The 27,687-nt window shown below is 39.1% G+C and overlaps 2 protein-coding genes across 19 annotated transcripts in view; both read left to right on the top strand.

Annotated features, from left to right (window-relative positions):
* Positions 1–10,189, top strand: part of LOC134843976 (potassium channel subfamily T member 1-like) — a 154,575-nt gene extending 144,386 nt beyond the window's left edge. For 4 of the 17 annotated variants that reach the window (XM_063860391.1, XM_063860389.1, XM_063860377.1 and 1 more), the window contains 3 exons: positions 370–476; positions 3,802–3,945; positions 6,819–7,141. In XM_063860391.1, coding sequence (XP_063716461.1) covers positions 370–476; positions 3,802–3,945; positions 6,819–7,040 — 473 coding nt within the window. In that variant the 3' untranslated portion in view covers positions 7,041–7,141. Of the gene's footprint in view, positions 1–369; positions 477–3,801; positions 3,946–4,197; positions 5,020–5,196; positions 5,323–6,818; positions 7,143–9,796 lie in introns of those variants that run through there. The other 13 variants (XM_063860386.1, XM_063860379.1, XM_063860378.1 and 10 more) reach the window with 7 other exon arrangements.
* Positions 10,190–12,557: 2,368 nt separating this feature from the next.
* Positions 12,558–25,591, top strand: LOC134843973 (potassium channel subfamily T member 2-like). Of its 2 annotated transcripts, XM_063860371.1 has the most exons (8): positions 12,558–12,994; positions 13,680–13,827; positions 15,059–15,356; positions 15,772–15,912; positions 16,180–16,287; positions 22,556–22,766; positions 23,307–23,391; positions 25,138–25,591. In XM_063860371.1, exons 1-8 carry the CDS (start codon positions 12,724–12,726, stop codon positions 25,439–25,441), a joined length of 1,566 nt encoding a protein of 521 aa, XP_063716441.1. In that variant the 5' UTR covers positions 12,558–12,723; the 3' UTR covers positions 25,442–25,591. The 2 variants fall into 2 exon arrangements, with proteins under 2 accessions (XP_063716441.1, XP_063716442.1); XM_063860372.1 differs by lacking the exon at positions 16,180–16,287.
* The last annotated feature ends 2,096 nt before the right edge of the window (positions 25,592–27,687 follow it).

Raw genomic sequence — 27,687 nt, 5'->3', positions numbered from 1 at the left:
AGGAAAATTTCCAGACAAAAAATATGAAATTTGATTTAGCCCTGGGATATTTTCATTGAAGTTTAGTTTTTTTTCATATCATTCTTTCTGACAGTTTCACGTTGACTGCGTTTTATCTTTTATAGGCATATATCTGAAAGCTTTTAAGTTTACAGAAAAGCTCAGAATTGTTATTTTTTAGACTATTCATGGGAAGAATTTGCACAAAATATTAGATTTTCTGATTCTGATTTTCTGAAACTTTATGCTAGACTCAAAGTCGTTAAATTGGTCGACGGAGATTATTTTTTGTAGCGATTTTCTATCTTTTTCATCAACGATTTGAAATTCGGGGTTGGTTAAGAAGTTTGAGCTTTTTGATGTGTTCAGATGTGGTGATGACTTCGATGAAGAAGCGTCGCGAGTCAGTGATTCCGGGCAGCATAGAGGAGTCTTACATTGAGGGGTACCCCACCGCGCCCTATCCCTGCTTCCAGGCAAGTCCCCCCCCCCCCCCCACACACACACAAACACACACTCCCTATAATTCCCCTTTACTAATGTACACGCATTGTTTTATTCATCCAAAGTGTGGTGATAAAGGATTTCGACAAAGATGGTTGAAAACAAGTAGTTTGTGCAAAAGAAGAAATAAAATATGCAGTCAAAAAAATTGAATACTTTTTGAGCTGAGGTTGACGTTCGTTAAAGTTTCATCTCGTTTCGTACTGACCAACATCAAAAAATAGTAGTAAGTTAATCAAAACAGAGTAAAATTGTTTCAAATTTTTCAACTGGGATATCCTAATAGTTATTTTGAATCAGTTACATAATAAAAAACTGCACTATATCGAGTATATCATTCTAACTGGACCAAGTTAACATCCTCTCCCCCCCCCCCCCCGCCCCCCCCCCCCAAGCCAATTTTCAGTTGTACCTGTTTTTTACTTGAACTGTTTCTACTGTTTTAGTCACAAAAAAGATGTGTTAGTCTTATTTGTGATCAGAAAAGGTTTATTATCATTCATTGGTTTTCGACCGGCGTTCAATTCAACAAACTAATTAAGCGTTTTTCCTGGTGCTAATTCCAACCAACGTTTTGCCAACATGTAACACAAATTGAATGATTGCAAATTTGAGGCTATATAGTTAAGCAGGCCTGTTCGTATCAAAGCAAGGCCCTAGAATTTTCGACTGCATTTTGAGATCTATTGAGTCAGGGGCGGATCTAGGATTTTCTCGAGGGGGGGGGGGCGGATTTTCAAAAAAAATTCGAAAATTTTGACGACCTTTTTTTTTTTAGGTCGACCAAATTGAATTTTCGAGCTCTCCCAAAGCACAGTTTTGCCCCGATTTCGGCAAAATTTTGTGCGCCGCAGGGAAATTTTTGAAAAAACAGTCAAAAAAGCCGTTTTTGGGCACTTTTTGAAATTGCGTTTTTTTTGGCGCGCGCTCCCCCTCAAAGTTAGTATATATTGGCGCCCAAGGCGCCTTTAGAAAAATTTTAGGGTCGGTCGGCCAAAAATGGATTTCTGAAACAGTGTCAAAGGGGGGACCCTTTGGGTCGGCAGGGGGTCGAATCCCTGAGGGGGGGGGGGGGGCGTCCGCCCCAACCCCTCCCCGCCCACCCTAAATCCGCCCCTGTATTGAGTTGTGTTCGCTTTAAAAAACGGATTGAAAATTCAAAAAAAAAAACTAAATTACTTTTCATAACTTTTTTTGAGATATTCGTTGAAAGTCAACGCCTCACACGCTATGTAAAGTTCAAAGTGATACAAGACTGCTCGTATCAGGGCGAAGCCCTGAATGTTCCGACTGCCTTTTAAGGTTTATGGAGCAGTAATAACATTAAAAAATTCAATGAAATAAAACAAAATGAAAAATTTCTTTTTTCTAAAATTTGAAATTTTTTTATGAAAATCATCCCCCCACCCGCCATATAAAGTACAAAAGGATCAATTTCGCTCCTTGTAACAAGTCAGTTATGGCAAATGAGCTTCGTTCAACCAATTTTGAACGATTTCTAAGACGGATTAACTCTCCGCTTACGCGTTAATAGCGCGAAATATATCGCGCGTTAATTGTCCCAAATTGGCCAAAATGGCAATCTTTAAACCCCCGTAACTTTACGAAAAATAACCACAGGTGAAATATTTTTTCAAATTTGAGCTCAGGACAACAATACCTTTCGAATGATAGAAAAAAATTCCGTCAAAAATGGCTAGTTAAAAAGTCGAAATTTGTCTGAAGAAAAAAAAACCCACCCCGAGCACAAATATTCCGTTACTTTCGTATCGAAAGTCGGAACAATAATTCGCATAAGCAAAGTATTAATAAGGCCAAATAGCACGGCTCAATTCAATTTGGAGCGATTTCTACGACAGATTCTATCTCCGCTTGCGCGTTACTAGCACGAAATAATTCGCGCGTTAATTATACCAAATTGGTCAAATCGCAATCCATAAAGCCCATAAAGTTACGAAAAATAGGCAAAGGTGAAATATTTTTTCCACTTGAGCTCAACATAAAATTACCTTTTGACTAAGTTCCGAATAACTTCCGAACACTTCCTTTTGAATAACTTTCGATAAATTCCGAAAAAAAAACTGACTGGAGCACAAATATTCCGTCACTTTCTTCGAAAAATTACAGACCTAAGTCAGATTGCTTGAAAATTTCACTTAAGTTCATCTTGGATCGTAAACTTAAGACTGCTCGTATATCAGGGCAAAGCCCTGAATCTTCTGATTGCCCCTTAACTCATATCAAATAGGTTTTTGGGATAAGAAGGTATTTAAAAACTATAAATTTTGGACAATATCAAAAATTAAGGGTGAAAATTTGAGTTGTGCGAAATTAATACGACCGATTAGCTAGCCTCAACTCAATCTGGAACAATTTCGTTGCGCGAGATAGTTCGCCACGCATAAAAAAATTGTGTGACGCTTTCAGGGTTATACACAAAATCTTAAAAGTGCGCATAATCCAGAGCATTGCCAAATTGGCAATTTTTTTAAATTGCTAAAACTTTGCAAAAAATTAACTGAGGTAAAACATCTTTTTAAATTTGATATCAGGGAGTCGATATTTTAATGAAAAAAAAAACTTTTGAGTGAAAAACTATTATTTCGATAGCCGAAACTTGACTGAAAAAAAAAAACCACACCAAGCATAAACATTCTGTTTTTTTTCTATATTCAGTACAATAAAACTGTTATCAGTTAATAGGGTAATAATTAAGTAGTTGTCGCATAGGACTTTCAAGCAGTAAAAATTACATTTTTGTCAGCAAAAGGTTATGATAAATTGTATCAGGTGCTTTATTCTGCCTGAAAAAGTACACTGTTTCAATTAAAGTTGGATGCAGGCTGTAGTGAATGTAGTGAAGACCATTTTATAGGTAATGTTGATTTTTTTCTCAGACAAGATCTAAAAAAATTTTTACGGCCACTTTTGATTTTTCGAGATTTGTCTTTTGATTCGATTTTTGAGTTCAAATCAAATTCTAAAAGAAAGGCAAATTGCACTCTCGGATAAAAAAAATCAGCAAAAAACTGTTAATGACCTTCATTTTCTAAAGTTTGTTTTTAGATTTTTCAGTGGATTTAAAAGTTTACTTATTCAGTTTTCGCAAACTGGATTAGTTTTATCTGAAAAAAAGGATAATTATAAAACTCTTCAGTCGTATATGTTTTTTTTTTCGAAACTCAGTTTTTTTGGCCTTCTTGAGTTCGCTGACACTTTTATAATTGTCTGTTGGCCCAGTTTCTAATTTTTCCAATCATCGAAACTGTTTCATCAACTGTTTAAAATCTGTTCTAGGCACCTGTCTGCTACTTGCTGCCGCAGAACAGGAAGATCTGCTGTCTCAATCTGTTCAAGCCCTGTGAGCATGACCAGCGCACCTGCGCTCAAGAATACAACTTCAAAAACCCACTCACCCTCCTCTGTGTCGAAGTGCCGTCGGTAACTTAATACACCATTAATTAGATTAAAGTAGGTTTTTTTGTGAAATTATTGTCGTTTCTCTATTTTTTCTTTTTTTCACTCCTTTCAAGCATGAAGTGGTTTTTACCGTCTAACTGCTTGCTCTGTAATTGAACTTTAATGCCTATTTTTTTAGGCAGAACAGATGTGTATTTTTGAATCGTTCCTTGTCCAAAATGATTTTTAACAGAGGGGTGAAATCACTTATTTTTCTGTTTCTGTCTGTCTCAGGTGGCCATTTGTAACTTCATAGTTCCCCCGAGACACCACTGCAGAGACAGGACAGCCCTCATCCCCATCATCATCATGGTGTTTCTTTTTTTTTCCAGGTGGCCATTTGTACCTTCATAGTTCCCCTGAGACACCACTGCAGAGACAGGACAGCCCTCATCCCCATCATCATCATGGTGTTTCTTTTTTTTCCAGGTGGCCATTTGTACCTTCATAGTTCCCCTGAGACACCACTGCAGAGACAGGACAGCCCTCACCCCCATCATCATGATATTTCTGTTTTTTTTTCCAAGTGGCCATTTGTAACTTCATAGTTCCCCTGAGACACCACTGCAGAGACAGGACAGCCCTCATCCCCATCATCATCATGGTGTTTCTTTTTTTTCCAGGTGGCCATTTGTACCTTCATAGTTCCCCTGAGACACCACTGCAGAGACAGGACAGCCCTCACCCCCATCATCATGATATTTCTGTTTTTTTTCCAAGTGGCCATTTGTAACTTCATAGTTCCCCTGAGACATCACTGCAGAGACAGGACAGCCCTCACCCCCATCATCATCATGATGTTTCTGTTTTCTTTCCAGGTGGCCATTTGTAACTTCAAAGTTCCCCTGAGACACCACTGCAGAGACAGGACAGCCCTCACCCGCATCATTATCATGATGTTTCTGTTTTTTTTTCCAGGTGGCCATTTTTCCAGGTGGCCAGTGGTGTCTTCATAGTTCCCCTGAGACACCATTGCAGAGACAGGACAGCCGTCACCCCCATCATCATCATGATGTTTCTGTTTTTTTTTTCTAGGTGGCCACTTGTAACTTCATAGCTCCCCTGAGACACCACTGCAGAGACAGGACAGCCCTCACCCCCATCATCATCAAGATCTTTCTGTTTTTTTTCCAGGTGGCTATTTGTAACTTCATAGTTCCCCTGAGACACCACTGCAGAGACAGGACAGCCCTCATCCCTATCATCATCATGATGTTTCTGTTTTCTTTCCAGGTGGCCATTTGTAACTTCATAGTTCCCCTGAGACACCACTGCAGAGACAAGACAGCCCTCACCCCCATCATCATCATGACGTATTTATTTTCTTTTCCAGGTGGCCATTTTTAACTTCATAGCTTCCCTGAGACACCACTGCAGAGACAGGACAGCCCTCACCCCCATCATCATCAAGATCTTTCTGTTTTTTTTCCAGGTGGCTATTTGTAACTTCATAGTTCCCCTGAGACACCACTGCAGAGACACGACAGCCCTCATCCCTATCATCATCATGATGTTTCTGTTTTCTTTCCAGGTGGCCATTTGTAACTTCATAGTTCCCCTGAGACACCACTGCAGAGACAAGACAGCCCTCACCCCCATCATCATCATGACGTATTTATTTTCTTTTCCAGGTGGCCATTTTAACTTCATAGTTCCCCTGAGACACCACTGCAGAGACAGGACAGCCCTCACCCCCATCATCATCATGATGTTCCTGTTTTTTTCCAGTTGGCTAATTGTATCTTCAGAGTTCCCCTGAGACACCACTGCAGAGACAGGACAGCCCTCATACCCGCCATCATCGTGATGTTTCGGTTTTTTTTCCAGCAGGCCATTTGTAACTTCATAGTTCCCCTGAGACACCACTGCAGAGACAGGAAAACCCTCACCCCCATCATCATCATGATGTTTCTGTTTTTTCCAGGTGGTCATTTGTAACTTCATATGTCCGCTGAGACACCAATGCAGAGACAGGACAGTTCTCACTCCCATCATCATGATGATGCTTCTGTTTTTCTTCCAGGTGGCCATTTGTAACTTCAAAGTTCCCCTGAGACACCACTGCAGAGACAGGGCAGCCCTCACCCCCATCATCATCATGATGTTTCTGTTTTTTTTCCAGGTGGCCATTTTTCCAGGTGGCCAGTGGTGTCTTCATAGTTTCCCTGAGACACCATTGCAGAGACAGGACAACTTTCACCCCCATCATCATCATGATGTTTCTGTTTTTTTTCCAGGTGGCCATTTGTAACTTCATAGTTCCCCTGAGACACCACTGCAGAGACAGGACAGCCGTCACCCCATCATTATCATGATGTTTCTGTTTTTTTTCCAGGTGGCCATTTTTCCAGGTGGCCAGTGGTGTCTTCATAGTTCCCCTGAGACACCACTGCAGAGACAGGACAGCCCTCACACCTATCATCATCATGATGTTTCTGGTTTTTTTTCAGGTGGCCATTTGTAACTTCATAGTTTCCCTGAGACACCACTGCAGAGACAGGACAACTTTCACCCCCATCATCATCATGATGTTTCTGTTTTTTTTCCAGGTGGCCATTTGTAACTTCATAGTTCCCCTGAGACACCACTGCAGAGACAGGACAGCCGTCACCCCATCATCATCATGATGTTTCTGTTTTTTTCCAGGTGGCCATTTTTCCAGGTGGCCAGTGGTGTCTTCATAGTTCCCCTGAGACACCACTGCAGAGACAGGACAGCCCTCACGCCCATCATCATCATGATGTTTCTTTTTTTTTTCAGTTGGCCATTTGTAACTTCATAGTTCCCCTGAGACAACACTGCAGAGACAGGACAGCCCTCACCCCCATCATCATGATATTTCTTTTTTTTTCCAGGTGGCCATTTGTAACTTCATAGTTCCCCTGAGACACCACTGCAGAGACAGGACAGCCCTCATCCCCATCATCATCATGATGTTTCTGTTTTCTTTCCAGGTGGCCATTTTTAACTTCAATGTTCCCCTGAGACACCACTGCAGAGACAGGACAGCCCTCACCCCCATCATCATCATGATGTTTCTGTTTTTTTTTTTCAGTTGGCCGTTTGTAACTTCATAGTTCCCCTGAGACACCACTGCAGAGACAGGATAGCCCTCACCTCCATCATCATGATATTTCTGTTTTTTTTTCCAGGTGGCCATTTGTAACTTCATAGTTCCCCTCAGACACCACTGCAGAGACAGGACAGCCCTCACCCCCATCATCATCATGATTTTTCAGTTTTTTTTTCAGTTGGCCATTTGTAACTTCATAGTTCCCCTGAGGCACCACTGCAGAGACAGGACAACCCTCACCCCCATCATCATCATGATGTTTCTGGTTTTTTTTCAGGTGGCCATTTGTAACTTCATAGTTTCCCTGAGACACCACTGCAGAGACAGGACAACTTTCACCCCCATCATCATCATGATGTTTCTGTTTTTTTTCCAGGTGGCCATTTGTAACTTCATAGTTCCCCTGAGACACCACTGCAGAGACAGGACAGCCGTCACCCCATCATCATCATGATGTTTCTGGTTTTTTTTCAGGTGGCCATTTGTAACTTCATAGTTTCCCTGAGACACCACTGCAGAGACAGGACAACTTTCACCCCCATCATCATCATGATGTTTCTGTTTTTTTTCCAGGTGGCCATTTGTAACTTCATAGTTCCCCTGAGACACCACTGCAGAGACAGGACAGCCGTCACCCCATCATCATCATGATGTTTCTGTTTTTTTCCAGGTGGCCATTTTTCCAGGTGGCCAGTGGTGTCTTCATAGTTCCCCTGAGACACCACTGCAGAGACAGGACAGCCCTCACCCCCATCATCATCATGATGTTTCTTTTTTTTTTCAAATGGCCATTTGTAACTTCATAGTTCCCCTGAGACAACACTGCAGAGACAGGACAGCCCTCGCCCCCATCATCATTATATTTCTTTTTTTTTCCTGGTGGCCATTTGTAACTTCATAGTTCCCCTGAGACACCACTGCAGAGACAGGACAGCCCTCATCCCCATCATCATCATGATGTTTCTGTTTTCTTTCCAGGTGGCCATTTTTAACTTCAATGTTCCTCTGAGACACCACTGCAGAGACAGGAGAGCCCTCACCCCCATCATCATCATGATGTTTCTGTTTTTTTTTTTTCAGTTGGCCGTTTGTAACTTCATAGTTCCCCTGAGACACCACTGCAGAGACAGGACAGCCCTCACACCCATCATCATCATGATATTTCTGGTTTTTTCCAGGTGGCCATTTGTAACTTCATAGTTCCCCTCAGACACCACTGCAGAGACAGGACAGCCCTCACCCCCATCATCATCATGATTTTTCAGTTTTTTTTTCAGTTGGCCATTTGTAACTTCATAGTTCCCCTGAGGCACCACTGCAGAGACAGGACAACCCTCACCCCCATCATCATCATGATGTTGCTGTTTTTTCCAGGTGGCCATTTGTAACTTCATATGTCCCCTGAGACACCACTGCAGAGACAGGACAGTTCTGACTCCCATCATCATCATGATGATTCTGTTTTTTTTCCAGGTGGCCATTTGTAACTTCATAGTTCCCCTGAGACAACACTGCAGAGACAGGACAGCCCTCACCCCCATCATCATTATATTTCTTTTTTTTTCCTGGTGGCCATTTGTAACTTCATAGTTCCCCTGAGACACCACTGCAGAGACAGGACAGCCCTCATCCCCATCATCATCATGATGTTTCTGTTTTCTTTCCAGGTGGCCATTTTTAACTTCAATGTTCCTCTGAGACACCACTGCAGAGACAGGAGAGCCCTCACCCCCATCATCATGATATTTCTGTTTTTTTTCCAGGTGGCCATTTGTAACTTCATAGTTCCCCTGAGACACCACTGCAGAGACAGGACAGCCCTCATCCCCATCATCATCATGATGTTTCTGTTTTTTTTTTCAGTTGGCCGTTTGTAACTTCATAATTCCCCTGAGACAACACTGCAGAGACAGGACAGCCCTCACACCCATCATCATCATGATATTTCTGGTTTTTTCCAGGTGGCCATTTGTAAATTCATAGTTTCCCTGAGACACCACTGCAGAGACAGGACAGCCTTCATCCCCATCATCATCAGGATGTTTCTGTTTTCTTTCCAGGTGGCCATTTTTAACTTCAATGTTCCCCTGAGACACCACTGCAGAGACAGGACAGCCGTCACCCCATCATCATCATCATGATTTTTCTGTTTTTTTCCAGGTGGCCATTTTTCCAGGTGGCCAGTGGTGTCTTCATAGTTCCCCTGAGACACCACTGCAGAGACAGGACAGCCCTCACTCCCATCATCATCTTGATATATCTGTTTTTTTTTCAGTTGGCCATTTGTAACTTCATAGTTCCTCTGAGACACCACTGCGGAGAGAGACAGGACAGCCTTCACCCCCATTATCATCATCATGATGTTTCTGTTTTTGTTTCCAGGTGGCCATTTGTAACTCATAGTTCCCCTGAGACCCCACTACAGAGACAGGACAGCCCTCACCCCCATCATCAAGATGATGTTTCTTTTTTCAAGGTGGCCATTTGTAATTTCATAGTTCCCCTGAGACACTACTGCAGAGACAGGACAGCTCTCACCCCCATCATCATCATGGTGTTTCTTTTTTTCCAGGTGGCCATTTGTAACTTCATAGTTCCCCTGAGACACCACTGCAGAGAGAGGACAGCCCTCACCCCCATCATCATCATGGTGTTTCTTTTTTTCCAGGTGGCCATTTGTAACTTCATAGTTCCCCTGAGACACCACTGCAGAGACAGGAAAGCCCTCACCCCCATCATCATCATGGTGTTTTTTTGCAGGTGGCCATTTGTAACTTCATAGTTCCCCTGAGACACCACTGCAGAGACAGGACAGCCCTCACCCCCATCATCATCATGATGTTTCTTTTTTTCCAGGTGGCCATTTGAAACTTCATAGTTCCCCTGAGACACCACTTCTTCTTCTTCTTTGCCAGTTACGCTCTATATAGAGCCTTGGCGGGTATTTCCCGTGCATGACACATTTTTGTGTCTCGCTAAGTTTGACTTCGTGATCCATGCCCCGCATTTGTCGCATTGTTTGTATTCTCTGGTTCGTATTATTGTCTCGTTATTTCTGTTTATCGGTGCGTTTCGGCAGTTGGTTTTCCTGTGTCTAGCCATGTTTGATACAGACACACTCTTTCCACAGTCCGAACATACTCCTCTGGGGGCTCCGCCGCAGGCTTTTGTGTGGTTTGTCTGACTGCTCTTTTCCTTGAAGGTTGTCTTGCACTTGGGGCAGGCAAACTCGAGCGTGGTTTCTCTGTGCATTCTGCGCTCGTGTTGCACAAGCCCTGCCTTGCTTCTGCAAATTTTGTCGCAACCGGTCCACCTGCAACTGAAGCCGTCCTCCACTACTCTGGCTTGGCTTCTCGTGGGCTTTGTGTGGCCTCTGGTGTGGTCGCACATGCCTGTCTCCCACCGTGTCAGATTAGCTTTCCGGTTGTTTATGAGTGTCTTCCACGTTTTCTTGTTTTTTGTCAGGTTTTCGATGTTGGTCCAGTCTTCTCTTGCTTTTCCAATCAGCCGTTTCCAATATGCGATTATTTCACCGGTCAGTTTTCCATTCTCGGTTTTCTCCTCAAGCCATCTCCCCAAAACAACTTTCTTCGTCATCCTTTCGTTTGGCATACGGAGAACATGTCCAATGCGCTCCAGAGCTCTTTTCTCCACTTTGGAACGGATCGATGTAATTCCAAGCTGTCTCCTGACCTCGTAGCCGTTGACGCCCTCTTCTTGCATACGAACGAGCGGCAGTCCCTTTCCGTTGTTCCAGATGTATCTGTAGAACCTGTCTACCACGCTCTGGAATCTGTTGAGGTCTCCAACAGTCCACGGTCTAGCGTTGCAGTCGAAAAGATGGGGCGACTCTACGACCGCTTGTACGACGAGAGCTCTTGTTCTCTTGCTCAGCTTCGACTTCCATAGCCATTTCTTCACCTTGGCCCAGGCACCATTAGCACGTCTGATTCTGGCTTCGCGGTCCTTCTTCTTTCCTATCAAGGTACCCAGCATCCTGGTTTTCTCTGCCGTCTCGCTTGCAAACCAGATGGTTTCCTCCTTTCCATCGTGGCACTTCTCCTCGAACTTCATCATCTCCTTCTTTATAGTCTCCTTTCCTTCTTTCAGTTCTTCGCTCCAACCAATCAATGTCGAGTCGTCTGCAAATAGGGAATCAGTGATGGTGAATTTTTCGCACGCGCTGCTTCTCAGAAAGATGCCGCTCTTCTTGCCGTGCACTAGGACCCCGTACAAGTCTACCGACTTGACCCATTGGAGACCTTCCGTCTCTTCGTGAAGCTCCGTGAATAGGATGACCTCCACCTCTCTCTTTGTCGCCTCTTTCAGAATTTCGGCGAAGCGGTTTCTCCTTGGGAAAGTGACTCTCGCCCTTTGGATGTTCCACGTCCAAATGATGGTCGCTTTCCTCTTCCCCATCATCGTAGCTCTGTCCACCCACTTTTGGTTTCTTCTTGTTTGTCTCTCTTCTCTTCCTTTCCGTCTTTGTTCTTTCCTGGTCTCGCCTGCGAGGCCTGGATTTTGTTCGATGTCGTTGACCAGTCTTAGCCAGCTCAACACCCTGCTGTGTCGCCTGGAAAATTTAAGTATCGCCTTGATTGTCCGTCGGGATCGGCTACTTCCCTTCGGTTTGATAGGGGGTATCGGTCCGAGGGTGTGGCATAGGCCATCGTCAACCCCGGACCTCGCTCCCCCCCCCCCCGGACTGGGTTTTGATTTCTGCGCTCCTCCCCTCTTGCCGGGACCAGTCCTCGAGTAGCCCTGAGACACCACTGCAGAGACAGGACAGCCCTCATCCCCATCATCATCATGGTGTTTCTTTTTTTTTCCAGGTGGCCATTTGTACCTTCATAGTTCCCCTGAGACACCACTGCAGAGACAGGACAGCCCTCATCCCCATCATCATCATGATGTTTCTGTTTTTTTTTCAGTTGGCCATTTGTAACTTCATAGTTCCTCTGAGACACCACTGCAGAGAGAGACAGGACAGCCCTCACCCCCATCATCATCATCATGATGTTTCTGTTTTTGTTTCCAGGTGGCCATTTGTAACTCATAGTTCCCCTGAGACACCACTACAGAGACAGGACAGCCCTCACCCGCATCATCATGATGTTGTTTCTTTTTTCAAGGTGGCCATTTGTAACTTCATAGTTCCCCTGAGACACCACTGCAGAGACAGGACAGCTCTCACCCCCATCATCATCATGGTGTTTTTTTTCCAGGTGGCCATTTGTAACTTCATAGTTCCCCTGAGACACCACTGCAGAGAGAGGACAGCCCTCACCCCCATCATCATCATCATGGTGTTTCTTTTTTTCCAGGTGGCCATTTGTAACTTCATAGTTCCCCTGAGACACCACTGCAGAGACAGGAAAGCCCTCACCCCCATCATCATCATGGTGTTTCTTTTTTTCCAGGTGGCCATCTGTAACTTCATAGTTCCCCTGAGACACCACTGCAGAGACAGGACAGCCCTCACCCCCATCATCCTCATGATTTTTCTTCTTTTTTTCCAGGTGGCCATTTGAAATATCATAGTTCCCCTGAGACACCACTGCAGAGACAGGACAGCCCTCATCCCATCATCATCATGGTGTTTTTTTTTCCAGGTGGCCATTTGTACCTTCATAGTTCCCCTGAGACACCACTTCAGAGACAGGACAGCCCTCACCCCCATCATCATCATGATGTTTCTGTTTTTTTTCCAGGTTGCTATTTGTAACTTCATAGTTCCCCTGAGAAACCACTGCAGAGACAGGACAGCCCTCACCCCCATCATCATCATGATGTTTCTGTTTTTTTTCCAGGTGGCCATTTGTAACTTCATAGTTCCCCTGAGACACCACTGCAGAGACAGGACAGCCCTCACCCCCATCATCATCATGAGTGAGAACAACCCCGATGTGAATTTCCTAGCAGCCATCTCCTACTACCCCCAAGTCTACTACTGCATAGGTAGCTAAACAACAATGACGTATTATTTTAATTAGGACCATTTATCCAACATACGGAAAGGACCAACATACGAGCTGTACAGCTCATCATGGCGAATCGCTGTTGTGCCCCTGATTAAGAACTACATGCAATTGGTTTTTTTTTTGTTTTTTTTTGGCTGGGTAATGTTGATTCAGCCTCAAACAACGAGCACATAGAATATAGAAGAGTATTACGAAAGAAGTACTTCTGCATAGGTGTGTCAAGGAGGCTGAAGTAAATATTAAATAATTAATGCAAAAGAGTTAACACTAGGTAACTGAAAGCGTTGCAAGCAACACACGACATCTACATCTTTAAACTTAGACTCGTTCATCGCCGAAATATATATTTTCAATGATGGTGCTCTCTGAAGCTCTACCAATGGGGTTTTTACATTGAATTAATTGTCATTATTGAAGATTTAACAAAGGCTTACATGCGCAGGAAGATTACTTTTAAGAAAAAGACCATTAACTCATCAGGAGAGAAGAATTTCAGCTCCTTATAGGAAAAAAAACAGTCTGTTTCTGGATCAGGAATTGATTACTCACCGTTAAACAATAATTTAGTCGTTGGGTCTCCAATCACCGCACTTTTGATTGTGACACATGCCGCTTTGTTTGATTGACACATGTCATATGATACTCTTTTTGATTGTGTCCAGGTAGACTGGATGTGTTGAATGATCTGATCCGGGCGGGAGTGACCCAGGCGGAGACTCTGGTCATTGTGGACAAGGAGAGCAGCAAATGGGCCGAGGAGTCATACATGGCCGACAGTGGCAGTGTCGTCAACGTCTACTTCCTCTCAAGGTCAGTAGTCAGTTTGTCAAGTGTCTGTCGGAGCATCAGGCAGAATGGTCTAAGAGCAGAACACATCTCAGTGCAGAACGCATCAAAGAGCAAAGCGCTAAAACAAAATTAGTGGAATAAAATTTATGATCATGAAAGTTTCATCACAGTGATCTGGCGGTGGGCGGGCTTTAAGCACAATGGCGCTCCGCGCCAGCAATCGCCTGGCACGTTTATAATTACAAATTGATCCAGTGCAACTATGCCTAAAATTTTTGACACAGGCAAAGCGGATCTTCGAACCACTTGCGATTAAACGCAATCATAAAAAACATCATAAAAATCATGAAAAGCTAGGCCTACCAAAAAAGAAATTTTCGAATGTCTTGATAGAAATCCATTCTAGGCTAAGATGCAAGAAAAGTGGGTAATAAATTAGCAACGGAACAAAATTTACGAAGAGGAAACAAAGCCGGCAATCTTTGAGCAGAAACTGAGCAGAAAAAAAAAACATAATTTCAGAACTTTTTTTTACAGTTTTAAGTTCCAACCTGAGATTAGAATGAGCAACACTTGCACTTTCGACTACAAGGGCAGTTACCTACAGCACAAGAAAAGAAAAATCAGTGATGTGGCAACTAAGCCGACAATCTTTGAGCAGACACCTGTTGAGCCGAAAAAAAAAATATTTCAAGTCCACCTCCCTGGACCTACAAAGAACAACACTTGCAATGAAAGTTGCTTACAGGAAAAACAAGATGTGTAATATGGCAACTAAACATACAAAATTTTAGCAGAATAAAGGAAGTCCAATAATTCATATTTAATCGATTTTTTTAAAATGCATTCATACCTTTAAACCGTATACATTCTTGTTCATACAGTCCCGGTCTCAGAACCGACAAGCGCGTAACATGTATCAGCCAGACTACATAAGCGATTTTCATTTTGTAATTAGACCATTCGTCTCATAGACCCTCCTCCAGTCTGTAATTCCATTTTAGTTCAGTCAGATCAGCCCAAGGTCATCTAATAGAAGAATCAATTCGTTACAGCATTTTGGCTTCAAAGACCAACCGAATTTTCATTAAAATAATCATGCCAAAAAAAATTGATTGAAAACCAACATTTTCTATGAAAAACATGAAAGGAAATACACTGCGTTGTACAAAATAAAGATAATTTTTCTGGACATTGCAAAATGAATTTTAAGTTAACATGAGATGTCCATTAGTTTACTTTTTTCTTGTAGGATGTTCCCGGATCTGGAAATAATAACAGAGCTCACATACCCTGCAAATATGCGGTTCCTCGGTATCCACTACAGCCAGAATGCACCCAAGAATCTCTCCTTCTCCCAGAAGAAGGCCCTGGAAGCCACTCCTCAAGACCAAGATCTGTTCAGGCCTGCTTTCGTGTCGGGGTCTGCAATTAGCACTAGTATGTTGGACACTTTGTTGTATCAGAGCTATGTGAAACCTTACATCATATCAGTGGTCTATTTGCTCATTGGACTCAAACAGAATGCCGGATCTGGAACACTCATTTTCGTAAGCTCAACTGAATTTTGCTGTTCATTTGATTAAAGTTATATTTTAGGAAGGATATAATGGATTTTTTCATGAAAACTGGCAATCGCTCTCAGAAAAACGCGTTTGTTAAGAATTTCATATTGAGTTCCGCTAAAAAAAATTCTGCAGAAGTAGTTGCTTTACGCAGTTTCAATGGGTGTCGTGAAAAGGTGCCAAGTAAAAAAAAGTTGAGAAAAGTTTGTTTGGCGAAGATGTCGAGTTCTTCGAGGCGCGTCCAATTCCCGGCCACTTCTTCTTACTATGAGTCTCCACCCACCTATGCAGCTTTACAATATCTACACGCCATCTGATCTCCCCTTCTCACTCCTATCAAAGCATGTTAAAAAAGTATGAGTTTTTGATAAGATTCTAGATGTATTTGTTTGGTTTTCAGCGTGTGGTGGGCGAGAGCGAGGAGGAGTGTAAAGGGGGTGACATCTGTTCTTCTAAGACATTCTCGGAGTACTACCAGGAGATGATTGAGAAACACTTCGAGATCCCCATTGGAATATACCGCAGTCTTCCCACAGATCCCGTAAGTCTGTGCACCACACAATTCCTCAAAAGGCCTTGCATGAAACTTCTTTTACTGAATGATTTCTGGACAAATGCAGGCCACAAGGTACAACCAAAACTTCGACCTGGCTTGTGTATTTTTAATTTACATTGAATTAGTTCCAACTATATGCGAATGTGAAATAAAAGTCGATAATGCAGGACAGCTCGTGTATTGGGCTGGTCATTTCGAATTCAGTCTTTTATTTATTTTAAACATTTTTTGACGTGATATTTCGCGAAATAGGAGGCCGACGCAATCGAAGTAGCCGAACTAGAGGAAAAAGAGGCAAAAAGTTGCTTCAACTTTGCATTTGGCTCCCCCTCCACGTCTCCCCTTTTTACCCTTCTCAATGTGAGTCGCACCCCCTCCCCCCCCCCCCCCTCATGATCACAAACTGATTATCGCAAAACAATACATTAGACAAGTAGATTTCAAGTAGACTGCACTTTTTTGTAATCGCGCATAAAAAGCAAACCGACCTCAGTTATTAAAACGGAAGGAGGAACTGAAATTATTTCTGAAATAATTCAAAAAATTTTAATTGACCCCTTGTATGTATTCATAAAAAATGATTCTGATCCCCGACCCCTCCCCCCCCCCCGCAAGAAAATAGATGAAGTTAGCACCATCCTCCTCAAGGTTCAAATTGGATTAAATTGCTGAGCGCTGCGTGTAAAATCCTCGATTGTGATTTTTGGCGGAAAAATCCGAAGTTAAAGCTAATATATAATGCTCTCCGTTAAACCAATGTGGAGGGGGTATGGACTCTTTTTAACTTGGTCCGTTGATTGTTTTTGAGCAAAGAGGGTGTACAAAAAGTATATTAAATTTATTAGCCAATTTCAGAAAGTTTGAATTTTACAAAAAAAAAAAGTTAAAATTTGATGCTATCGTCCAATGAGTTTTTGAAATTTTTCTGGTGTTAACTCACAACACTGCAACCAAAGAAATTTGCGGATGTTTGGCCGGTTTGCTGAGCTGGTGTTTCGTTATTTTAGCATTGCTACTTTTTTGCATTAAACTAACTTGCACATACATAACAGCTGTTCAATTCTTAGACACTTTTTAAGTAAATTAGATCTCTCATTTTAGCTTTTGTATGACCTGCTATGCTTTATATTCTCGTTTGCTCTATGTTTAATAGACGCACCATTTTGTTTAGCAACCGAAAATGAACCCTAGAGTTTCGCCTGAACTATACAAGAAACAGGTTTGTTTTCGCAAAATCAAACTACATCCTTGCAGCTTATCATTTTTTGAAATAGAGTATGCATTTTGTTAATAGCTTCAACCCTCTTCCTATTACAAAATATATTCCTAACAAGATTAAAAAAACTCAGTGCAATAACTCGCGTGGATCAGTGTTTGCTGCTAGTCTAGATTGTTTTGTTCGATATTTGAAAATATAAGAGATATTAAACCTATTTGCGAGTTGTCGCTTATTACAAGTTCGCATTGCGAACTTTCGTTTGTTGCGAATCGTTGTTTTGCACCCTGAAACGCTGGCCTAAAATTTTTCGAGCCGAGCCGGCATCAAAATATTTGTTTTACCCACAGAAAATATCATTTGCAAAGCGATAGAACTGACTTTTCCTTGCTCGGACCAGCAAGTTTTCTTCATTTCAATTTGTAATAAATTTTGAGACCGGATATCCTTGCTCAGACAAGAAATTCATTGGATTAATTCTGCTCGGTGCCATTTTGTAAGACGACAATAGATTTTTTACTACTCAATTTTCAACGGAATTTTATTTATTCCTGAGCTCATATTAAAAACAATTTCACTTTTGATTAATTTTTTTTAACGTTGAGGGTTTTAAAATTGCCAAGTGGGCCAGTTTCAAAGAATAAACAAGTTTTTTTCATTTTATGCTCGCAGAATCTCGTATAAATAATGCATTGGAGGCATGGAATGGTAGCTTTGCCACATAACACCCATACCTCCCCCAGCTCATCACACCTTTTAAGGATGAGCAAAAAAATGCCAAAATCGATATAGAAAGACTCATGGTATACTATCAGAAAATCAAAACGCAAGGATTCATGGCTCATGAAAAACTCCTGCGAAAAGCAACTATGATCGAGGTCATCATATACCGAAAAACTTAAATTTTGCAACTTTAATGTGCAAGTCTTCAAATCTTCATATATCAAATTTGCTTTGATGTTTGAAAATGGTTGTTTTTTATCACACTTTTTTTATATTAGAGTTGACCACGTTCTGACTTTAGTCAAATTAGAAAAATTCTAAATAATTGTATGATCTACTCTCTTTAATCTAATTTGGTCGAAATGTCTTTGGCTGAATTGTCTGAGTTTGAAAGTAGCTGAAAGGTCTGTGAGTGAAATGTCTCTGCGCCATTTGGTGTTAACCCAAGCAAAGCGTAGTGTATTATTACAAAGACTTTTTTCTAACCTAAGTTTCAAATAAAAATGCTTATTTGGTGGCACTTTTGTCTATTTCAATTCAATCATATTTAAGCATATTCATTGAAATGTTTTATGTTGCTGCTTTATTTGTGGCAAGTGTTAGATTCTGTTTGAAAGAAACATTGCTTATGAAAATGTATGGGATTTGTGGTTTTTCGTTTTTTTTTGTCGCGACACTTCGAAAACTTTTTGCACTTTTCGCAGAATTTTCAACTTTTCTCAAAAACTGCTACCCAATTTTCACAAAAAAGATGCCAATGGAAAAATCGTCTACTCTTCTATGTTTCTGCATATTTTGCTAATCACTTTTATTTTTGACTCACGCTCTACTACCATCAAAAATTCAGTACGGGAGTTTTTGGCCTATTTAATTTGAATTATTTCAATTTCTCAAATATTAATCAAATCTGCTCAAATCTGAGAAAAAAATTTCACCCAAAACAATAAAAAATGGTGATGTCCCCTTCTCCAGCGGTTTTTCCCTAAATTTAGTAGAGAAGAACTTTACGGCCTCAAACAAGTCCATTTTTTGACATTTTGATTAATTTTTAAACTTTCTGACCTTCCTCAAAAACTATCCGTTTTTGACCGTTTTTTTGAAATTAAACTGCTGATTCTGAGGTTGATAATTCGTTTAAACTAACATGGTGCTCAGATTTTACCTACTTAACCTGTTTTACACTGTTTTGTTTCTAGAAAAGCTTAAATGGACTTCAGAAAAAATCGTTTTGAATGATTATCGTTTTTATAGAAATTTCATCACTGTTCTCTAAAACTAAAAGCTAAATCCAATATTAGGAGTTCAATCTAAAATATTTGGGTGCGGAAATTTTCAATCTAAAAATCAGGCTGTCGAAATCAGAAGCTATTTTCATGCTTTAGTGTTAGTAAAAATACAAGAGGTCGCGGAGCAGATGCGAGAATGGTATACTCTTCGTCTCAACAATTTTTCTTCAAGGTGTACTTTTAATACTTTCCTTTTTTCACTTTGCTTTGCCTGTTTTGCGCTCTTTTTTCCATTTTCTTCGCTTTTAACCAAACGATAATTAATGTACTTTGTTTAAACATAGTGTTTGGCGGGAAAACTTAAGAGCTGACGATGAAACTCAACTTTTCAAGATAGGGAGAGATTGTCAAGTAGATTAAATGAATGGATCGAAATTCTAATTCTCAATATAAGCACTAGTGCTAGTTAACTGTTTTAATTTATTGGGTGGAGATTCTTCAGTAGATACTATACAGTAGATACTATAGTAGATACCATATTGGGGGAGAGATTGTTAATTAGATTCCACTTGTTATCCGATATCATTTTGAAAATTCCAACAAATTTTCAAAACTGAAAACTATTTTGCAGACCTTAAAGGGTAGTCGGAATATTCAGATCCTCGTACTGATATGACCAATCTTGTTCTCATTACAATTGAATAGATAAAACGCTTAAATTTACTGTTTTTAAGAAAAAAATGTGATTTATGTTACAAAAAACTTCAAGTCAACATATGTTTAGCAATTCATTATTTTCAGACCCTGCATACAAGTTTTTCAATATCCGCAAATAAGTTTCATCATTTAGGAATTTTGACATCTGTGAAGTCACCAAGCATGAGCTTTAGACCCAATACGGTTCAACTTGGAGTTGCTAATGCTTAAAAAGCTACATCTAAATCAGTTTATTAGCCTTTAAGTATAAATGTTACGAGGTAATTCACAATTTGATGATTTTAGTTAAGCAATATGCCAAATAGAATTAGGGTCCTCAGGTGAGAAATTAAAACGAAAGAATTGTTCAAATGACTGAAACAGAGTACACGGGTCGACCTCCACAAACCGAAAACGCTTATCATACAATTCCATACAACAAATGTATGGAAAAATGCTAATCATATAACTTTCAAACTATTTCAAAAATCTTTGAAAAAACATTTGAACTAATTTCTGAGGCTATTAGAACCAAATAAAACAGTCTGGTGATAAAAAAAAACTAGGTTTCTTTTTTTGGAGAAAAATGGTTATTATACAATTTTCATATATTAAAATTGTATGACTAGCTTTTTTCGATGGCGGCAACAAAAATTGAAGTTGCTTCAAATTTTTTCTTAACCGCAAATCGAATTTTGTAATCTTTGAAAAAAGTTTTGCATGTAACTTTTAATGTTTGTTTGCATAACGTAGTCCTAGATACACAAAAATTGGATTTTTTTCCGTTTTTCTGGATACCTTTTTTCAAAAACTCTAGAAATTTCTATTCCTTTTGCATGGCATATTTATATATGCCTTGATGAACGTCGGATAATTTGAAATTTCTAATGTTAAAAATATACATCTTTGAAAATTGTTGCCAAAATTTTAAAGTTTGATGTTTTCAGTATATGATTTGTGAAACTAACTCTTACCCAATGCAGTTCGTTTCCAATGCATTGTAAATGCCAGACGATCAAACTTTTGGTGACTCTAGTTTTGAGTAAACCGTAGTTTTAGTCACTTGTGTTCGGTCATGAACACATCCAAAAAATTTTGAGACAATTCACAGTGTATATTAAAAATATCTCAGTTACTGTCTTGTTCTACGATGTTTTTTCGAAAACATATTTATTCTCTAAATAAATAATAAAAATCTAAATAAAGTTTTGGTTGAACTTTTTTCTATTTTTGACGAAAAAAATTCCTTTATTTCAAGTTAGCCGATTTTATCATGGGCAATACATTTTATCGTATCGTATATTACTCGTCAATTACTTTTTTGTATCGTATATGTTTTTGTCTGTGAGCAATATTTGAATGAATCTCTAGCGCGTCTTTCGTATTCTTAATCGTTTTGATTTTAGGTAATTATTGCTCTCTTTAAGGGATTAGAAACATGTCACAAGACGCACAAATAAGCACTGTGCTTTGTTTTCTTAGAATCAAATTAATTTCAATTTTTCAATTTTTTGTCCACAGTTATAATTCAAATAAAATGTTCTATAGAATTCGCGTCCCGTAAGTCTTTTTTCTTATTTATTAAAATCAAGAACAAGAAGCGATCTCATTTTGTAAACGATCAATTCCAGACCATCAATTTAGTTTGCAGACAATTTGGCGACGTAAATTATCCTTAAAAAATCATCCAATTATCACAAGTTTCTCATCTATCAACTTTATGTTAAAAGTGAACTACTTTGTTTACGAAAAGTTATAGATACATCATAGTGGTAGCGGACTGGTACATCCTTTTCTTTCAGATTTTCGACCCCTGAGCATGCAAAGAATCCCGCTTCGGAGTTCTTTTATGTCCTCAATTTTTGGCTGTTCGATGATAAAAATCGTCTATGCGTTTGGCGCCGAAAAATAGTAAATTTGAGGGGGAAGAGAGAGCCAAAAAGAGCCAAAAAACCAAAAAAAGCAATTTTTTGGTCGAACCTTTCAAAAAGTGCCCACAAACCGCACTTTTGGACAGTTTTTCAATTTTTTGTTTGCAAAAAAGTTGAGAAAATAAATTTGGTCGGCATTAACAGCAAGTTGATCCGCTCGTGCATCATAATTTCAAATTACTGAAATCTCATGATCGGATCATTTTCAGTACCAAAGAAAACCAACATCTCGACATGCATTTTCCCGCCATTTGCTTAAAATGATTTTACGCAAAGAGACTAAACATGATTTTTATATAATTATTGTTCATATAAAAATCATGTTAGACCACTGTTTCGACCAAAAATAAAGAACTGTTTCTTTATTATTCAATGAATCAGTGGTGGGAACAATCTGTCCTTTTTGCGCAATAATCTGTTATATCCTTGTAGTTAAGAAGATTTGAATCTAAATGTCAGTAGCTGACCCCCTAACAAACAAGATTAAAAACTATTAAAACTTCCAACTGGCTAGTCTGTTTTTATAAATAGGATGTTTAATTTTTATTTTTCAAATTAACTATGTGATATTTTTAATAAAATAGCAAACTATTTTCAGGGTTGCATAAACTTAGTTATCTTATCATTACATACCCATTACCCAGCATTTTTATCGAAGAGGGGTGAATTTTTTGATCATTTTTTAGTTGGGCCGAATTGGTTTAGCAAGCTCTCATAACAAACACTATTAATTTCCTGTTTTGCCAAATTAAAAAAAACAGGTCATAAATGGAGTTTGGGAGGTCAGAAGGTCAAATTTGCTGCTGAATATGATGGAGTTTTTTTTCTACTTGTAGGCGAGTGCGCGTAGCGAAGTGGATGTGCTGAAGATGGAGGAAAAGTATGACTCATTGCAGGACCAGCTGATGTGTGAGGCCCAGATCAGACAGATCCTCAAAGACAGAATGCTCCGACTGGAAGCAGAAGCTACCTCAACCCCCGCCTCCACACAGTGCAACCCACAACAACCCCCCGCAATTAACAACAACACTAACTCAAACGCCAAAGGCAAGCAAAACATTCCTCTGTGATATAAAAATGCACAGTTTTCGAAGTCTGCAATCAGCATGGCAAAACATTTTTTAAGCCAGCCATTTTGAGATCTACTATGCAGTCTTTTCAGATTATAAAAGTTCATAAGTGATTAGGTCAAATTTAGAAATATTTTGATTTATCCAATGAGTACAATGCTGGTTTTTTCAAGGTCCAAACTGAGCTTAAAGGGCCCATAATCAGGCAATGCGTTTTTTGAATCTGAGGTTTCACGATTTTTAAGACGATTCATACACGAAGGAAATAATCAACCCATGAACTGGATCAGCTTTATGCGAAGAGCCGCCTTTGTGCCCCTCGTTAAAAACTACATATGCAATTTTTTTGTTCACTTTTTTTCTGGGCAGGCTAAGAGCACGGATCATGATGAGCCTCGAACCAGTGACCTTTCTTCTGAAAGAGAAGACCGCAGCGTTTCACCGTCGCGTGTCTGGGCGACTCACAAGGATTTGCAGTTGCTTTGAATATTAGTTTGTTATTGTCGGCATATTTTAGGATCCACTGAGAACAACAGCGGTAGTCGGAAGTTCGTCATTGTGAACCCAGAACCAAACACAAAACTGCGCAAGGATGACATTGTGTGAGTTCAGTTAGTGCCAAGTTGTTGGCCGTATTCTTTTCGGGCATCGAATGTAAATCAAGTATAGAGAATTGCAAAAAAGTAAAAAGAACAGACGAAAAAAATTAAAGAGCAAAAGACCTATTTTAGACCCTTTTCGCATGAAAAAGTTTCTTTTTCTGGCAAAAAGTATGTTTCAAGTTCACCTAAAAATTAAAACTTGCAGGCAAAAATTGCTGAAAACTGGCAAATACAGCGCTGATTTAAATAATCCGCTCAAAACGAACAAATGTTGAAATTTCAAGCACGTTTTTCTCAAATTGGGTTAAAATTAGACGAAAAAGAGAACAAAAATTGCTTATAATTTCACCAGAATTATTATGGTATAATTTATTTTGCGAAATTCGAAACCAAAAATTTACGCCAAAAATTGGGCCATTTTGTTTTGTTTTAGTTAATCAAAGATTGCGCTGAAACCACAAATTTAATTTATAAAAAACTATGCAAAAAAGCCTCTTACACAGCCCTACAAAGTTCTAGCAAGGTAAAATCTCCAAAAAATTATGAAAAAATATTTTCGCTTTAGATTTTACCTTTCTAGAACTTTGTTGAGCTGTGTAAGAAGCTTCATTTTTTAAAATAAATTAGTTGATAGTTTCAGCGTAATGTTTGATTAACTAAAAAACGAAAATCCCCAATTTTTTGGTGTAAGTTTTTAGTTCCGAATTCTGTAAAATAATTTACTCCAGAATAATTCTGGTAAAAATTCTAAACAAACTTCTGTTCTCCTCACTTTTTGTCTAATTTTGGCCCAATTCGAGAAAAAAGACAACTTTGAAAAAACACTTTCGTTTAGCCTAATATTTCTAATAGTGTTCCGGCTTTCAAAGAAAGTAACGGAATATTTGTGCTCGAGGTGGTTTTTTTCTCCAGACAAATTTTGACTTTTTATTCAACAACTTTTAATGTTTTTTATATCATTCAAAAGGAACTGTTGTTCTGAGCTCAGATTAATTAAGATATTTTACTTTTTTAGTTATTGTTTTTTGTAAAGCTGTGGGGGTTCAAAGATTGCTAATTTGGTCAATTAAATTATATATTTCGTCCTATTAACGCGTAAGCGGAGATTTAATCCGTAATAAAGTTGTTCCAAATTGGAGTGAGGCATGCTCTTTGGTCTATTTGATGCTTTGCTATTTGCAAAATTTAGAATTTTTTACTTTACTTAGCGCGTGCAGAGATAATTCTACATAGCGCGTGCAGAAATAAAAACATATCAAAAAAAGTTTTGAATTTGTATTTTTTGAAAATTTCATCAATTATCTTATTTTAAATTACTCCATAGAAATTACATCGCAGTCAAAACATTCAGCGCTTTGCCCTGATACGAGCAGTTTTGATATCCTCGCACAGTAAACCTGAAAGAGTAACTGGAATTTTTTCCTGTTATATGGCCCGAAAGTAACCTTTTTTCTCCTTTGGAAGTTTGATCATAATGCTCTATTTTGATTGGCTGAAAATAATATCAGCGAATAGAAATCTGAATTTTAAAGGAAAACAAGCTCAATTAACTAAGTCGCGAAAAAAAGACCAGGTAGCGGAAGTCTGGAGATGCCAAAAAATTGTTGCGAAAGTCTGGACATGAGCCGCGGATCTCGACCCGGGTTTTATTTTGAAAAAAGGGCCGGTTTCCAAGCCAAGTCATTATTTTGAAAAAAGGGGCGTTTTTAATTGCTAATTTTGTTGTCAACATTGTCTGATTTTCAGCTATCTGATCAGACCCGAACTGCTCACTACAGACGACTCTGTCTTCGCCGCCCAAAAGGAGCAAGTGGTCAACTCACAGTCACAAGCATTCGTCGATCTGCACAATTCAACCAATCGGTACACGTCAAACTATTCCACCAATCAGAACTCGCCAAACAGACAACAGCAGCAACAACCAGTCAATAATTTCAGAAGAGACGCGCGAGCAGTTTCCAGCTCGGGCTCAAATGGGCTAACGCCTATAAGTGAAGACGTCAGCACCAGCAGTACTAAAACAGCCACCACAAATGTAGACTATTCATGACAAATCAAACTTCAATCGTTTTATTGTCGAGTTAGCCGACAGACAAATCCGCCGACGTGCTATCATGCGGACAATCTAATCATGCTTTAGTTGCCACACAAAACCTTTTGTTCTTTTTTGAATCAGTTTGCTCTAATTAGCATTTATCATTTGAACCAAACTTTTTAATGGAATGAGTTGGGACGGATTACAGGAAGACGGTAGATGCCCTTTCACAGGAATTCGACCAATTTGCGACCTTAATTTTTGAATGGTTGACCTAAAACCAAAGTAGTGTCTTTGGAAGAAGTAATGGAGAGCTCGGCAATGCAATTTTAGATCCCTCAAAAAAATTGATTTTTTTTTGAAAAACTGTCTCAGTTTGTTCATCTTCTTTCACCATCTTCATTAAAAAGTTGACATAGTTTTTGGAAAAACCAAGATTAGAAAAGTTATTCGCATCAAAAACGCAAAATTACTCGGCCAAACTGTGGATTTTATAGAAACGCAAATGAAAGAGAGAAAAAATTTCCTACTCCAAAATAAAAAAATCTTTCGTTTTGTCGCATCCATGCTCAATCAAAGTCTATTCTTGAAGATTTTCCAAAAAAAATGACATAAAACGATCATGTCCTAAAAAGACGCCATGAACATTCAAAAATGACAAACAAAACTCCAGCTTGTACAGTATCCTTTTAGAAAATATTTTCTAAACGAGAACTAGAACGTCTTCCGGACTTAAAATATTTAGAAAAATCATTTAATCATGAAACCTTTACGTCAACCTTCTGGCTTCTATAATTGAAACCGCAAAAGCAAAAGTGTAACCATAAAATTTTCTGATATAAGTTTTAGTTCTAGCGTTCTCCGGAATATTTCGATTAGCTCGTATATAAACATTTTTATGGTTTCAATGATTTTTTGTCTTACAAAAAATCTGAACTGTTTCTGTAATTGAAGAAAAAAAAACAATTTAGTCGAAAGCTAAAAGAAACGGCAAAATTTGAGAACCATCAATTTTTTGTTCTATGCTAAACAACAGGCCTGTTTTTTAGCAGTTATTTCACACTGTTTGCATATAATTTTGCTGAACACATTAGCAGCATGATAAAAAAATATAAAAAACGTTTTGTAGTAATTTCGCACATTTAAACATTAACCAAAACATTCAGAAGAAAATTTTAAATCCATATCTAAGCTTGCATCATTAGTAGCAAATGTCTTCTTCATATTTAAGGAAAAAACAATTAGCAACACGCCCCAGACTAAAAGGACCAATATTTTGGCTGATTGCACTTAAAATTGAAGAATTGGCAAAAAAATGTATGGTCTCAATACGACAGTTGTGATACTTTAATATGTAGAAACAAAAAGTGGGCCTAAAAGCTGTACACAATACTCTATACATTTCCAAATCCAAATCTTCCAACACAATGCTTACGTTTCGACAATTAACATCAAATCCATTATATACTTAACCAACTAGTCCGTAATTAGGCAATTTTCAAAAAATTTTATGGCGGACATTATCAAATGCTGTTTTGACTTCAAAGAAATCAAATGGTATCATTATTTTGTCTTAACGTAGCTGTATTTTCATTACTTTGGTGAAAAAAATCATAAATGCTAATTGTTCCGACTTTCAAAGAGATCGGAATTTTTATGATTGAGGTGGTTTTTTCATATTCAATCATTTTTCGCCGATCAAAAAAATATCTTTTAGCAAAAAACGTTTTTCCATATTGAAGATATTAACTTCTTGTGATGAAATGTAAAAAGGTATTTTTTGCAAAAATATATGAGTTTGAAAGTTTCCAATATGGCCATGCTCTGGACTAGTTTATGCGCTCTGAAGATTTTATTCATAATGCAGACGTAACGCAATTTTTATTATGCGTGGCGAATTATCGCGAACACCAAAATCGTTCCAAGTGGAATTGAGGCTAGCTAATTGGGGAGGGTTCTCATGCTGGAAAAATTTTCACCAAATCAAATCGCTAGCCGTCCCTATTGGCTAAATGCGTTTCTCACAAAATCGGAGCCATTATTAACAGAAAATGATAATATAATAATTATACTAGATGCAGATATAATAGGTACCGGTATAAGAAATTTAAATTTTTGTTTTTCCATTTTTCGAAATTGGTGTCCTTGAAATATTAAATTTGTTCCAATCCGCTTTCGATCCGCCTTTTTTTCATTCATCTGCTCATTATCTAATCGGTCAATATTAATACTAATGGCCTGGTTTTGTTTGCTTACTTTGA

The sequence above is a fragment of the Symsagittifera roscoffensis genome, chromosome 4 (genome assembly GCF_963678635.1).
Source record: "Symsagittifera roscoffensis chromosome 4, txSymRosc1.1, whole genome shotgun sequence".
Lineage (NCBI taxonomy): Eukaryota > Metazoa > Xenacoelomorpha > Acoela > Convolutidae > Symsagittifera > Symsagittifera roscoffensis.
The sequence above is the reverse complement of the archived record's forward strand: the minus strand, read 5'-3'. Positions and strand labels throughout refer to the sequence as shown.

What these genes read in the sequence shown, in the direction of transcription:
- LOC134843973 (XM_063860371.1), top strand. Translation starts at nt 12,724, where the DNA reads ATGATGTTTCTGTTTTTTTTCCAGGTTGCTATTTGTAACTTCATAGTT. An exon ending in GCAGTCTTCCCACAGATCCC is followed by an intron (nt 15,913 to 16,179) that starts GTAAGTCTGTGC and finishes TTCGCGAAATAG; the next exon opens with GAGGCCGACGCAATCGAAGT. An exon ending in CACTAACTCAAACGCCAAAG is followed by an intron (nt 22,767 to 23,306) that starts GCAAGCAAAACA and finishes GGCATATTTTAG; the next exon opens with GATCCACTGAGAACAACAGC.